Source organism: Silurus meridionalis, chromosome 20 (assembly GCF_014805685.1).
Source record: "Silurus meridionalis isolate SWU-2019-XX chromosome 20, ASM1480568v1, whole genome shotgun sequence".
NCBI lineage: Eukaryota > Metazoa > Chordata > Actinopteri > Siluriformes > Siluridae > Silurus > Silurus meridionalis.
In genome coordinates, this window is record NC_060903.1 from 15,025,704 (window position 1) to 15,041,709 (window position 16,006).

The 16,006-nt window shown below is 40.2% G+C and overlaps 2 protein-coding genes across 2 annotated transcripts in view; one reads left to right on the plus strand and one right to left on the minus strand.

Annotated features, from left to right (window-relative positions):
- Nucleotides 1-2,263, minus strand: part of ppm1lb (protein phosphatase, Mg2+/Mn2+ dependent, 1Lb) — a 77,546-nt gene extending 75,283 nt beyond the window's left edge. The window contains exon 1 of the mRNA XM_046877083.1: nucleotides 1,247-2,263. Coding sequence (XP_046733039.1) covers nucleotides 1,247-1,642 — 396 coding nt within the window. The 5' untranslated portion in view covers nucleotides 1,643-2,263. The remainder of the gene's footprint in view (nucleotides 1-1,246) is intronic.
- Nucleotides 2,264-4,760: 2,497 nt separating this feature from the next.
- On the plus strand, nucleotides 4,761-14,944 carry nmd3 (NMD3 ribosome export adaptor). The gene is made up of 16 exons (XM_046877059.1): nucleotides 4,761-4,895; nucleotides 5,938-5,983; nucleotides 6,674-6,808; nucleotides 7,250-7,346; nucleotides 8,291-8,371; nucleotides 8,459-8,587; nucleotides 9,993-10,083; nucleotides 10,441-10,519; nucleotides 10,688-10,784; nucleotides 11,315-11,432; nucleotides 11,833-11,978; nucleotides 12,338-12,450; nucleotides 13,552-13,624; nucleotides 13,826-13,932; nucleotides 14,263-14,333; nucleotides 14,413-14,944. Exons 2-16 carry the CDS (start codon nucleotides 5,940-5,942, stop codon nucleotides 14,544-14,546), a joined length of 1,515 nt encoding a protein of 504 aa, XP_046733015.1. The 5' UTR covers nucleotides 4,761-4,895; nucleotides 5,938-5,939; the 3' UTR covers nucleotides 14,547-14,944.
- The last annotated feature ends 1,062 nt before the right edge of the window (nucleotides 14,945-16,006 follow it).

Below are 16,006 nucleotides of genomic sequence, written 5' to 3' on the forward strand. Positions count from 1 at the left end.
CACCATTCCAGTTCATCCTAAAGGTGTTCTGTGGGGTTGAGGTCAGGGCTCTGTGCTATAAAAAGTTCTTCTGCCAAACAGCTTTGGGCTTTACGGTTCCAGTTAAAGTGGAATGGTACAGAATACAGTGGCATTCTATAGAGTTGTGGCAACAGTTTAGAAAGGAATCACATATTGATGTGATTTTAAGGTGTTCATGTGTGTACTGTTTCAATCCTGGACAACTCAAAAGAGATAATTATGATTAAAAGTAGTCCTTCAATTCAAATGTGTTTGTTGCTCCTTCTCTGTGTTTATCCAATCAGCCATGTGGCAGCAGTAAAGCGAATAAAATCACAGACCAAGAGCTTCAGCTAATGCTCGAATTAAACATCATAATGAGGGAAGAAATGTGATCCATGTAAGTTTAACGGTGGTATGGTTGTTGGTACCAGATAGGCTGTTGTGAGTAATTTAGAAATTTTGCCACACAATATTTTAAGGGTTTACACAGAAAGATGTGAACAACAAAAAAAAGTCCTGTGTCCATAGGGTCTTCAGGTTGAAACCCATTGTTGATGGGAAAGATCAGAGAAGAACTAACGGATTGCTTTGAATTGAAAGGAAGTCTATGTGACAAGAAAGAAAAGCATCTCAATTAGGACACACTAAGAGCATTGTCAGGCAACAGAAGAAGTCTGAGGGCATCATTGGCACAAAAAACATGGTCTTTCACCTAATTTGGATGAGCCTGTGCCCATGTAAGCCTCAGATACGTGTTTTAAATTGACAGGATTGAAACCTGAGCAGATCTTCTCCTGCTCATTCACCTCAAGGTTTAAGATGCTTTTCAGTTCATCGTGGTTGCACAGAGTGCATGTCTGAGATATAGTACAGATCTTTTTCTTCAGAGATCTTCTGATCTTATAGTATTTTAGGAGTGTACAGCATTCGGAGTGTAAAATCTAGTGTTTTGTGTGTGAAATTTAAGGCGAAATCTCAGCAAAACTCAACCATCTGGTATCAACATTATACCTTATATTAAAGAAAAAGACATTTAGATCATTTTTCCTGCATTCTAAGATCTGGTTTGGTGTTAAATGAAGCTGTTTTTGATGAGTGTGTGATTCTCTCTAATAAATGAACACAAATGTGGAGCAACTGCACCTATTAAAGTGGACACTTGAGTGTTTTATTAAAGCGCATGCGCGAAATGTTTGTATTTGTGTTGACTGCGTGTGCAGGTCAAGCCCAAGTGTTTTCCCACCTCTCCACCGTGACCGTCGAAGATCCCGAAAATGGACGGGTGGCTCCGGTTGACCGGATCGGTGAGCACGGAGAAGCGGTCTTCCATGTGATCACGGCGTCCCTGGATGGCGTAGACGGCGGCGCCAGGGCTCTTCATCTCCCAGTTCTTGGAGAACTCCGCCTCGGACAAGTCCAGGCCGAACCGGTCGTGCTGCATGATCTCGGCCACTTTGCCCTTGACCATTTTCACAGCATCGCGGCTGGACTTCACGATGGTCTTCACCTCATCGGTGTGAAAGAAATAGCTCCATAAAGCCAGGCTCAGGCACAGCAGGAACAACGTCTCCGGTCTTAGTAAGAAATAGCGCATGATCCGGCCCAGGAGAGACAGCAGGGTCATGGTATCTCCTATCATTTATCCAAACGCGCACAAAAATTCGAATTCTCCGACCTGAGCTGCTCACGTCAAACCCCCCCACCACCACCCCCAAGTGCGTCTCAGTTCATCCTGGACGTGCGGAGAAGCAAAAATATTGGGACACTTCACTTTATTATTGTTGTTCTTGTTAGTGTTGTTGCTGATTGCCTGGAGATAACAGGAGCGCGTCGGACGGGCATCGGTGCCGGTTCGGTTCCGCCGGGGTGCAGCCGCAGTCGTGCGCTTTCATTTAAATAGAAATCCGCAATGAAGCGGTGCTCTCTTTTCCTCCATCAGACAGATCTCTCAGACCTTCAGGCTGCACGCAAGAAGAAACCTCCTTCTCTACAACACACACTCTCACACTCACACTCTCACACACACACACCACGGTGACGTGCTGTCAAAAAAACCCTTTTCAGGAGCTTGATATAGGATACAGTCACCGCAGCCGTCCCTCTGAAGGGGCGGGGACTGTCTTATTTCTAGCCAATTACATGAGAGAATGGGCGGGGATTCCAATAAAGAGATCGAATCAACTTCTTAGATAGAAACAATTTTTAAAATAAAATTAAATATCATGAAGAAAAACAACAACAACAACCAATGAATAAAATAAGCAACAAACAAATCAACAACAAAATAATGTTTTATTTTAAAATAAATCAGTCCATTATTAAGGGATTATAAAAATCACATAAAAGTCACACCAACATTGCAATAATAATGATAAAAAAAATTATAATTTAATAAAAATAAAATTTTCCTGTAACTTTTGATGAAGATGTTGAGGTTTTCGTTGGGAGTGACGACGATGGACAGACTTAGAAATGAGTTTATTAGAGGGACAGCGCATGTAGGACGTTTTGGAGACAAGGTGAGGGAGGTGAGATTGAGATGGTTTGGACATGTGCAGAGGAGGGACATGGGGTATATCGGTAGGAGGATGCTGAGGATGAAGCCACCAGGAAGGAGGAAAAGAGGAAGGCCAAGGTGGAGGTTTATGGATGTGGTGAAGGAAGACATGCAGGTAGTTGGTTTGAAAGAGGTTTGGAGTTTGGAGACGGATGATCCGCTGTGGCGCCCCCTAATGGGAGAAGCCAAGAGAGGAAGAAGAAGTGATCAGTTTTTGGGATACTGGAAAAGAAGAAATTTGGATTTAGGAGTATAATATAAGAAAAGAATATGTAGTCTATAGATTTTGGATTAAAGGCCTGTGTATGGTTTGTAGCTTACTAGGCCTAAGCTTTATACCATGAAGCATATTACTGACAAATGCTGAATGAATACCTCAGCATTTTACCTTAATTTTACTGTTCAGGCATCAAACAGAAAGGCCTAGAAGACATTTTCGCCCTTGAAACGTTTGGCCCCGAGCCAGAAAAAATCGGGCCATCCATTTATGGAAAGGATTCCAGAGTAATGGGGTGAAGTGGATCAGAGCTGCACACACCAGGACGCACCACATAACCGAAAGGAACATACTGTATTTCATGCTTTCCCAAACCACCTCCAAAAAGTTATGGGTTATTAAAAAAAAATGTGCCCTCAAGGAATAAAAATAGGCCAGGGCACAAAATTAGCATCGAGCCGACATAAAGTGCAAAGCCACAACACCTCTGAGATGACTTGTTAAGGTCCATTTAGTTACATTGTAAATGAGAACGCGAGTGAAAAAGGGTGTGATTTCTGCTAAACATACAAGCAGACTCAGAATACACAACAGGCATGGTGTTAAATCCCATTAAACTCCATTATATACGCGTGCAGCTTCGAATAAGTGTCCAATTTGTGCCTAAAGCGAGTAAAGTGAGTAATCAGTGATTGTTGTGGAAATGAGGTGAAGTTTTTAAAAATCCAAACAAACAAATCCCTCAAACATTAACTGTGAAGCCACACCCCTAAAACACACATGCACACCTGGCCTACGCTTGCCTACTGTGTGAATGGTAGTGCAGTTAGGCCAAATCCTTTTAGAGGCAAGTAATAGTTTGAGACCTTAAATAAACTGCATTGTTTCAAATCACCAATGCAGTTTATTTTGATCAAATAAACTGCATTGGTGATTTGAAACAATGCAGTTTATTTAAGGTCTCAAACTATTACACACACACACACACACACACACACACACACACACACATATATTATATTCACCAACATTGATTATTATGTATTATAGATGTTTCTGGACTTCTTGGAGGCCATTTATGAGGTCCGTGTCGTCCCAGCCAACGTCCCGGAAAATGCTGGTCAAGTTCTATAGACATTAAATATTGCCTAGTCTATTTACACCCACCATGTAATCCATTTTTGTTTGCAATCAATCTTACTATAAATGAACCAGGGACTATTTTTGACTTTGGGACTACTTTATGAGTAACAAGACGTTGTTCCATCATTGTCTTGATTAGTTTGATGGTGGTTGGTGGTTCACAGGATTAGTTTTAACTCCTGTTTTCATTTTGGCATCCCAAAGCTCAAATTTCAGAACCCATAGTCCAGAACCCATAGCCCTAAATCCAGAGCCCTGAACACATAACCCAGAATCCAGAGCCTAGATCCCAAAGCCCAGAATCCAGAGCCCTGAACCCAGAGCCCGAACCCATAGACCATAATCCAGATCCCTGAACCCACAACCCAGAGTCTTGAACACAGAGCCCTGAACCCAGAGCACTAAACTCAAAATTCAGAACCTTGAACCCAGAGCACTGAATCAGGGACTTTTATAGCAACATGAACTTTACCACGAATTTATAAAATAATTGACTTGAACCGTGGACATGTAAATACACTTAAGACTTTCAAATAAACCGTCAAAAACATTTCCTGTATCCATCTGCACGTTCAGGAATCAGACTGAACCCAAAAAACAATATTTATTTAGTAATTATGATCAGGCGCCTCTTGGTCCACTCTTCTGCTCTCTTGTCATGTCGCTTCGTCATGACATCACCGACGCCTTCTTTAATTTCCTACCTGTATTAGACAAATCCCACCTTCAAACTGTGATTGGCTCGTTAATAATATATTCACAGATCTGCTTGATAATTGGATAATATATCGTACAAGCCAATCCTAAACTACGGTGTCTTATCTAGTCGACCAATCTCAAAGCAGTAGGAGGAGTTTACACAAAACGGGTATGAAAATAAAAGTTTTCATCTAGACACGCTGTTGGGAGAAACATGTGCAGTAACGTCGAGGGTCTGAACTGAAGTGTGTGCCTGGATTAAAGCGTTATTATTCGGTAGGAATGAAGAATCTAATATTTCTTTGTGGTTTCATATTGAAAATTGTACCAGTAATACAGACCCGGTAGTGTGTTAGTCATTTTTTAGCTACCTAGAATTAGCGTGTTACGGTTAGCAGCTATCCTCGAGCTGAGACAGTTTTATATTTTAGGACAAATATAAGCGTGAACGGTAGGAGAAAGTCCAGATAACATAAATCTTAAGCAATAAAGTGTCGTGAAATGATTTTCTGTCACAAAAGCCGAAAAAAGTACGCATTCCACAGCGCTGTGAGATTCTACAATCTGATTGGTCAGAAGGTCTTGAAGCAGTCTTGAAAGTAGTTCCGGCTGCAAGGCGAATCACACGTTCATATCAACGCGCTTGATCTAATATTTAAGGGCCATGGTGGTACTACACTTTCTGCAGGAGAGATGCTTTTCTGGATATTTCTGAAACATGACATTGTTCAAACCTAAAAAAATGTTGACACTACAAACCAGCTAGTTATAATTTTTAATGGTCAATTTATATTATTTTGCATATAAAATGTGTAGAAAGGGGTGATGCGGCACAGTTATAATCCGCGTTTCTTCATCCTGTATTTTTTTCTTATTTCCTATCAGTCCTTGTCTTCTCACAATACACACGCGCAGAGTTCACCAAATGTAAATTTCGGGGCGCGGTGGCATGCGAAACCTGTCGCATACACACCATGCGTTAAATAGTAGTCAAAGAACCTTTTTTTTTTTTTTACTTGTCACGTGTACATTACAGCAGAGTAAAATTCTTTCTTTGCATATCACAGGAAACTGGGGTCAGAGTGCAGGGTTAGTTCTTTGAGCTAAGAGGGTTAAGGGCCTTGCTCAAGGGCCCAGCAGTGGCAGCTCGGTGATATGTTCAATTAAAACAGATTAACAACCGTATAAATCGGTACAACCGTAAACCGTCACACCCCCTCATTGTTGATTCATTTTCCTATAGCTAAATTAGCCAAAGTGTGTTATTCCTTATGTCTAGATATTATACAGTCGCTGATGAACTGTGTTCTCTCCACAGCCATGGAGTACATGCAAGCTCCAGCATCAAGCAGCCAAGGCAACATGTAAGTACATTACATCAGTTCTGGAAACAAAACGTTTGGAAACATCTATTATTTCTCATTTTTGAGACACAAGTACACTCCTTTTGTTGATGTGCAACAAACTGAAAGAATGATACAGAAAGTTCTGTAGACCGACAAGTCCATTTTTGACATTTCTGGCTCTGACAGAAGAACTTTTGTCAGATGGAGTAGAGAAGAGCACTTTGTTAGCAATCTGCCTCACCCCCACAGTCAAACATGGGGTTGTTTTGGAGCAGGGAAAGTTAGAGACTTAGGAATAATCATCCAACATGGCTCCAATTCCATACTTCAACACTTCAATTCCATCTGGACTGCGGCTAATTGGAACCGACTTCGCCATACAACAAGACAATGAGCTGAAGCGTACGAGCAAAGAGAGCAAAGCGTCATCTGGCGTGTTATCCATCAAGGAATGGCCTGCCCAGTCTCTGCACCTAAATCTTATTCAACTGCTCTAGGATGAACTGGATCGGGAAGAATCCCAAAACATTAAACACCTTTTGCCGAGTTTTACAAGAAGAATTTTAGCTGAATGTTTGGAGAAACGAGCAAGACTAAGACTAGGATTTTTTCCACTTTTGACCGACGCTGATGATGGTAGTGGTTTTCATTACAACCAATTCATGTTCCGTAGCAGTCTGATGTTTTTTTTTTTTTGTGCGTTCACAGCCTTTGCTGCACATGTGGCATCCCCATTCCCCCGAACCCAGCCAATATGTGTGTGTCCTGCCTGAGGACCCAGGTGGACATCTCTGATGGAATTCCAAAGCAGGTTTCCATTCATTTCTGCAAGCAGTGTGAACGGTACCGAAGTCCCTTTTTTCATTTCAATATTTGAATAATTGAGCTTAAGTCGCTGCACGTATTAGACAGTAATATGCATTTTGTTTTTTGAACAGTGATGGACGTAACGTCAGTTAGATTAGTGAGTCAACAAGAAACCAGATATCTATATTTCTATAAGTCCAGTGTTAATGATCACCCAGGAGTCCTGTTCATTTGCTAAGATAATCTAGCTCAAAAGTATGAGATCTTGTTCTAGGAATATATTTAGACCCGAGGCAAGGCGAGTGGATTTAATTTTGTTATAATTTGTGTATAATTATACCGTGTATAACCCTGCCAACGTAAAGTTAATATCTGCTTCCACCTCAGACATTTCTGCCTGTAATAGTTTTAACACAATTTATAATCAAATCGGATAATCACGTGATTTTTTTTTTTTCCATCACCTTTTACAAAAAGGTACTTGCAGCCTCCAGGGACGTGGGTTCAGTGTGCATTAGAGTCCCGTGAACTGCTCGCTCTGTGCCTCAAGAAAGTAAAGGGCTCGATGTCAAAGGTAAGAACTTACAGGAAGTGTTTCTTGGAAGGTTATTTAAATGTTTTAGTAGGGGTGTAATGGTACATCTGTGATGATCACAAATGTTGAGCTCAGTAGCTCCTACTTTTATACCAAAGACTGTTGAAAGAACATTTACTTATAATCTTATACTCCAGTGCTCATGTTAGTTCTCACTCTCCAGTGTTCTGTATTGTTGAAAGATTTATGATCAAACTCTTGATGTCACCCAAATGAGGATGGGTTCCCCTTTTGAGTCTGGTTCCTCTCAAGGTTTCTTCCTCATTACATCTAAGGGAGTTTTTCCTTGCCTCAGTCGCCATGGCTTGCTCATCAGGGATAAATACACACCATTCACCTTGACTGTTGATTTCTGTAAAGCTGCTTTCAGACAATGTCTGTTGTGAAAAGCGCTATACAAATAAACTTGACTACACAAACTTCACGGTTCGGGGCGTACCTCAGGTTTCAAGTCGCGGTTCCATTAAAATTCGGTACAGATTGGAGAAATACAAAACGTTCAATTGCTGGTCGTTTTTTTTTTTTTTTTTTTTTTGTTAATGTAGTTTATTTTTATTTGCATTGATGGTTACAATTTTTGTAAACTATTTTCAATAAAATGCCTGGTTAAAATAAATAAGAAGTATATAAAAATAATAGATGTATGTAATGCACTTTTTAAAATATATTGATTGACTCGATTAAATAGGCACAAATTGAATATATAACATTTTTTTACTTTTAATATTTCTAAAGATATATCCTATTTAACTGTTCTAGGTATTTCACCATACTTCAATAAATTATCTGCATTTAAGAAACAAGATATATTTATTTCTTAAATGTATTTATTCATAAATTAAAAGCAAATGTCCTCAAAGTTCCGTTATTATATTTATATCTGATCCATTTTTCTCTTTCTCTCTCTTTGCTGTCTTGAGCAGGTCCGGCTCATCGACGCAGGATTCGTGTGGACCGAGCCGCATTCTAAAAGGATCAAGTTGAAACTCACCATCCAGAAAGAGGTGAGCTGGTCAGCTACTAACCTTCTGATAACGTTTTCAGCGTGCAAAGCTGGCAAGTCCGATCATTCCCCGATACCCTGTGTGTAGGTCATGAACGGCGCCATCCTGCAGCAGGTGTTCGTGGTGGATTTCATCATTCAGTCCCAGATGTGTGACGACTGCCATCGGGTGGAAGCCAAAGATTACTGGAAGGCTGTTGTGCAAGTTAGACAGAAGGTAAACTCCAGTTCGATCCTTGACCTTATAGGTGGCAACGGGAAATTAGCGTTTGAATTTTCTTTGTTCTGGAAGTTTCAAGCCTTGTGTGTTAAAATTTTAAAAAGAGACTTATTTGCACAGAGCTTTGAATGATAAAAACATGAATATAGATGTTGGTGATTTATAAATCTATAATCTCCATCTCATTGAGCAAAAAAAAGGAACCATCAGCTACAAGGTACGCCACTGTAGTAACCGTATCGAAACAGGAAGTGGAATTTAAAACGGCGAACACAGAAGACTGATGTAAACCACACAGTGAAAAGTCCCAGTGGGGTTATTGGAAATCTAGGCTGCTCGACTCTACACTACGAGACTGTCGTATAAAACCTGTATACACACTTCAATTCATGTCAAAAATAAAAATGCTGCAAAACCAATAAAAAAAAATAATCATTATTCTCTTTCATGTCTCTCATTAGCAGAGCAGGCTCTTAGTGAAAATCCCATGATGTTTCAGTCAATACTTGTCCACTGCTTTGGAGATTTTCCATTATTTTTCATTTTGAGATTGACTGAATGTGGAACAGTAGAGTAAAGCTTTTTTTCAGCGAGCAGTCAATGAACTTGATTAGCCCGAGGCCAGAGTTAACACGCCACACATGCACTCCTGACCTGCGTTGTTTTTCATATGTTCGAGAGCCGTGTTCTGTACATGTTATGCTCAGGGTAAATATTTAGACGCATGATTTATCCCAAATGAAAATCTTACTCGACACATTCTCTTCTGCAGCCTGTTTAGTATGACTGAGAACCTGCTGATTTTATTTTCTTGAATTATTCTTTAATTCGATGGTATTTATTTGTCATTTAGTGGAGCACAGTTTATTTTAGAACTAGTTGCAGGACCAAGTGTAAATTATTATTAAGTATTATTATAGATTTTTTTAATACATGCGTTATGTATGGACAAAAGTATTGCAACGTTTGTTTTTTTTTTTCTTTTCTTCTCTGGTTGATCTGTAACCTCAATGATGGAGGCATATGAATGTCTTTGGAGGCAAAAGCATTACATTTTCCCTTCACTTAAACTAGGAGAACCAAACCTGTTCCAGCATGACAATACCCCCTGTGCACAAAGCCAGCTCCTTGAAAAAAAAAGCACATACAAATTTTATAACCAGGTGTCCACAAACTTTTGTTCGTATATAGGTATGGAGTATGTAATTACGTATAATACTCTATAAATAGGACATTTTTATAGTATTTTTTTCATTATAATAGAATTAATATATAATTAAATTATATAATGAGCATTTTTACCTGTTTTTTATATATATATTATTTTTAAGTTTTTTATTAATAAACATTATTATTATTAATGTACTATATATTTCTGCTTAACCCTTTTTTTTCATCATAGACAGTCCACAAGAAGACTTTTTACTACTTGGAGCAGTTGATTCTGAAGCACAAGGTCCACCAGAACACACTCCGCATCAAGGAACTCCACGGTATGACAATCTTCCTTCTTCTTCCAGCACATTTTTCATCGCTTCCTTATACAGAAGGTGTTCTCACACCAGGCGGAAGCTAAAAGCCAGACTCTCGGTAACAAAGGCGTTTTTCAGCACATCCTGAAAAAAATCTGCGAGACTTCGTGATAACAATCGAGAGCTTAACACAAGGGGCTGGTGAGGCCTCGAATGCTTGACATGTGGTGGCCAGATTCAATCCCCCTCCATCCGGCTTGTTATTGAAGAATGCTGCGTGTGCTCTTCTGTAGTGATATTATAGCCCGAATTATTTATTTATTTATTTTCCCTTTTTATTTTATCTGTAATTTTCTCTTTCACCTTTATCATTTGTAGAGGGCATCGATTTCTACTACGGCTCCAAGCAGCATGCCCAGAAGATGGTGGATTTCCTACAGTGTACGGTTCCATGCAGGTACGACGCTCATCTGGCTCAGTAGACCCTCACATCCTCCACACGTGCATTTTATTTACCTGTTGAACTGCATAAACCCACTCTTTTTTGGGAAATCAGATTTAGGTAATGACGAGGGTCCTCATTTAGCTGAATACATATTTATTTCTGTTTGTGTCTGTACCGAAGATCAAAGTCCTCGCAGCGTCTCATCTCCCATGATGTTCACTCGAACTCCTACAACTACAAAAGCACCTTCTCGGTCGAGATCGTACCCATCTGTAAGGTAACGCATCATACCACGGGTTTATCTGTGGAACAGGAAAAAGTTCAGTTGAGCCAAGTTCTCTTCAAAAAAAAAAAAAAAAAATGGCTGTTTATTGATGATCTTATTGGCCCTGTTTGATTTAGTTGAGTTATTTGCTGCACAGTTTAATTTCCATATACATTTGCTGTCGAAAAAAATATCTAAATGCGCGTTTTCTGAACTCCAGAGAGGTCAATTAGTGCTCCTTGATTTGCTTATAACTTATTAACGAGCTTCTTGATGGATCTTCTGCACCATCATTCTTAATGCATTCTTCATTAAGTGTTTTTCATATTTAGTTATGGGAAAAACATGAATAATCAGTGGTGTTTGACTGATTAAATACATTAATACATTACATATTTGACAGTTTTTAGTAGTTTCAGAAATGATTAGATTTTATTATTAGTCTTTTACTTGTCTTAATTTCTTTTTGTCATCCTTGGAATGAATAATTGGGTTGAATCTGTGTGCCTATGTGTGTGACGTCCTCTCTCTTTCTCATGCAGGACAACGTGGTGTGTTTGTCACCACGTTTTGCTCAGAGCCTGGGAAACCTGGGCCAGGTGTGTGTGTGCATCCAGGTGACTAGCACCGTGCACCTCATTGACCCGAAAACACTGCAGCGTGAGTACGGGCCTTAATCCTCATCTGCATGGCTTATAAAGAACTCGGATTGTCTTTAAACATGAATGGATTTATGCGGAGGGGGGTCCCCTTTTCTGTTCAGTGTTTATATTAAAAGGGCAGTTTATAGTTTTTAAAGCTTTAGCTCCAAGAGTTGCATTTGCAATAAAAAAAAAAAAATGTTTATTTCATTCAATGCTGTTGTGTTTGGGGAGAAAAGATGCAGGTGTTGAAATCTGTTCACACTGAATTTGTTCAAGGGTTTAATCAATGGTGTAAGAATTGCCAGCATAGCTCAGAATATTCAGTCGCTACATGTGTGTTTATTATGAAAAAATGCAGACACATGGATATTGTTTTACCCTCAACTAACACAATATCTGGGATCTCTCACTTACAGTCGCTGAGATAGACGCAAGCACGTACTGGCGTCACCCGTTTAACAGCCTCCTGAATCCACGCCAGCTGGAGGAGTTCATCGTCATGGACAGCGAGATCATCAGGGACCAGCGATTAGGAGCAGGAGCTGGCCTGAGGTCCAACCGGGTAAGCCATCAAATTCTGTTTGTTTCGTTTTGTAGGTTTTGAACAAGGAAATATTCCGACATTAGGCATTGTGAGAAGGAAATGCAAATCTGTAATAGATTTTTTTCATTTCTGGCTGTCGTCAGAACAGCTATCGGACAAATCAGGCACGGCTGGCGTCGTGCTTTTTCTAGGAAGGAAAAATCAATACGAATTGTAATATTCATTCGATCCACTCTGCGGTTTTCTTCTCTCGGCGGGTTTGCAGAGTTTTTAAAGGGGAACAAAACCAATTCTTAATATCTGATTTCCATTGCACTTTAGAAAGCATTCAGAATGGCAGAATTGCAGTAAAGCAGCATGCTTGTGTTTTTAAACAGCACACGTTGGCCGAAGTATGGGTTCAGAAGACCAGCGAGATGGACACCAATCAGCAGTATCACTGCCGCACACATCTGGGCCACCTGCTGAACATCGGAGACGTGGTGCTGGGGTACGTGCGTACATACATTTATAACACAAGTTGTAAAGAATAATCCACGACGGGGCATGTTATAGGAACATCGACTGTGGGGTGGTGCGATATCCTGCTCACCTGACGAGGTCTCCTCACTCTTATGACCGAATCTAGTGGCTTATTATTATAACAGCAAATGGAGACTCAATGTGGAAGAAACCACATGTGAATCTTATGGACAGGTGTCCACCAAAGTTTGTCCCCATTGTGTAGAGCTCAAAAGTGTATATGCTATAAAGAAACGGGGTAACGGTAACACCTGTTCTTCTGCGCTACCTTCTAATTTTGTGTCATTTTATGACCAGTCGTTCATAAACTAAACCCATATGTGGTTCTGTGGAAGAAGAACGCTGAGCTGTGCTTAACCGAATGCTGATAAGCTTCTAATTATATCCTGCCTACCGACGAGTCTTTCTTTTATTGCCTTAATTCCCTATCCAGGTCTAAACCAGCACTAATGCACATTATATTTTAATGAAAAATAATGATGCTTTTGTACTGACATCGGCTGTTCTATTTTATTTATTTATTTTTCATTTACACAAAAATACGACAAAGAACTGAGTCGGTTTGGGCCAAAATGTGGTTCTTCTAATTACAGCTTATTTGGACAATTCAACGTATATTTGAACACTGATATTAAAATATCAGTCTGTCGAAAAGCCTTGCACGTGGTTATGCATCGTTGCGAATTGGATATAAAGTTCGGTCTGTAATCGGGTTTACACCTTTTTCTACTATGCAACTAAATACGGTATGTCGCAACAATGTTTTTGCAATTATTTAATTTGTTACAAAATATACTACACTGTTCATTCATTTGTAGTTCAGGTTGTTGTGTGTGTGTGTGTGTGTGTGTGTGTGTGTGTGTGTGTGTGTGTGTGTGTGTGTGCGCGCCTAATCTGAATACAAATAGCGATACCGTTGTGTACGTTATGCACCCTGTGTGTCTGTGATGCATTTTAGTTCCAGATGGTTTCCAATCACTACAGTTGTGTACGGTATGTCGTAAGTGTCTGATTTCACCATGGGCGAGTTTTTTTCCGACGCTGAGACGCGTTTGCATTTGCTTTCCAGGTACGACTTCGCCAACTCGAACCTCAACGATGAATTTCTGAACAAGATGAATCCTCACCATGTGCCTGATGTGGTAAGAACAAGCTTAATACCTTATACGGGTTTAAAAAGGCAAGAAACTTATTTGAATGTTGATGCTCTACTGCCCCCTGTTGACAGCTTCTGTTCTGATGCTTAACAAGCCTGAAAAGAGCCTCTGATCCAAATTCAATCTCATCAGGCATTTCAGAGCAAAGAAAACTTTGTTGAAGGAATGATTCATCCGTTTGTGTAGGTTCTGATTAAGAAGAGCTACGACAGGACGAAGAGAATAAAGCGTAGGAACTGGAAGCTGAAGGAGCTCCATAGGGACAGAGAAGGCGTGGACACGGATGACGAACGGTACGAAAAAGCGTCAGGGGAAACCCGTTCACACTACATCCGCAGTCACACGACTTTCAGCAGGAATTGGTTTACATTTTATTTTAAATCTGTGTTGGACAAAACGGATCGCTTGGCCCTGCTATTTATCTACAAGTGCTTCCGTCTTCTACATTGATTCTTCTTTAATTCATTGATCTTCTATTGGTCAATGTGATGAATATGCGGGTCAGAGTTTACCAAGACCGGTAATTTGTGACTATTTTTTACGTAGATAAAACAATAAAACCGTGTAAAAAAAACAATGAACCGCGTTAAATGAACCTCACTTAAACGTGACCCATTTTGCAGGCAATACCAAGACTTCTTGGAGGATCTTGAGGAGGACGAATCGCTACGCAAGAACATCAATATCTTTAGAGGTGAGGTTCTACATCCAGTGCATGGAGCAGTACACCCACACGTGGAATATATGCTCTCATTACGTCCTGATTTTTCCAGACGCCTCCAAGATTCCTGTGGAGAGCGACACGGATGACGAAGGGGCGCCCAGGATCTCGCTGGCGGAGATGATGGAGGACCTGAGTCTCAGCGATGCCACCGGAGGAGAAGGGGCGGACATGTTGACTGATTAGATTAGCATAATAAGCGCTCGGAGTAGAAACACCAGCAGTGAGGCAGAAGGCTGCAGCAGTCCAGGGGGAAATCCTGGACAGGTTTGTTTTCCTTTGTGCTTCAGCGCACCTCCTGGAAGGCTCGATAATTAGCATAAGTTGTACGAGGGAATGAACAAACCATCCAGTGCAGGATTCCCTTCAGACTGCCATATTGGAAGCTCTCGGCGTGTTTCTGTGGAAGTCACGGTTTGTTTTCAGATAAGACGAGAACGCTTATTAGAAATTTTTCACAGTACAAATATTATAGCAGTGTAATACTATTAAAATATTAACTTGAGGACATGTGATCAGAGTGAAGTGTGGTGGTGAAAAATGCTGTACCATCCTGAATAAAAAAAAAGGCCCTGACAAATGAAGCCCTCATGTGTATTTAATTTTTTTTTAATATATACTTATAATTTGATCTTGGCACAAAGTTAACTGTTATGCCCAAGAAGTGAACATATACGAAGAACCAGTGCTAGTAAATGTATTGCAGCTCATGCTACAATGACGGCTCACTTTCTTCATAAAAAATTCTCCATTGTCGTCTGGATGTCAGCTCGCAATACGATTTGTTATTTAGGATCATTTACTTCTACAAATGGAACACCATTATGTTTAGTTTATTGTGCGTTCAAGATGTTTCTGGACCTATAATGTTCTCATTTTAAAGATTCTTATTCATCATCTTCGATATTTCATATTGTCCAGATATTCGTTTCTTTGCTTTAAATTGGTTTCCATTTTTATGGTTTTGAACTTGTCCACTAGGGGGCAGGTTAGAGCCGGATCACCTCATCAGAACCATGAGCTGAACGCGTGCTCTAATTTTGCTCCACTATGTAAACAGCAGTAGTTAGGAAAGTGGAAGGAACATTGGCAGAGTAGATTATAAATAAATCTTCCTAACAGAGTATTTTCACTTTGAAAGCAGTGCATAGACCAATGTGAAGAAGGTTATGCATAGAGAAGTCCAAATCCCAGAAAAACGTTGCTGAATCACATGCTGCTTACACTGGTACTGCACCATGAGTACACGTTATGTTAAATGCCCAATCCATGAACTCCAAGGGTGGCGACTGTGGAAAGGAAAAACTCCCTGAGATGGCATAAGGAAGAAACCTTGAACCAGGAACTCCAAATACATAAGAAAATGCAGATTGTCACGTTACAGAGTGACGAGCTTTGACACAGTGATTACTTTCATAAATGTTAAAAGGGTTCTTTATACAGAAAACCTCAGATCAATTTCCAAAATGATGGCACTGGACAGGGATTTGTGCTATAGCAGGTCTTCTGCGGCTTTCGAATAGACAGTTTAGCCTTCACTCCCTATGGGTGTAACTGACCCTCAGGTGTCAAGCGAAGCTGGTTGTCCAGTTATGGTTGTGAAATGGCAGTGGTGGACGAAGAACACAAACCATATACTTCAGTTA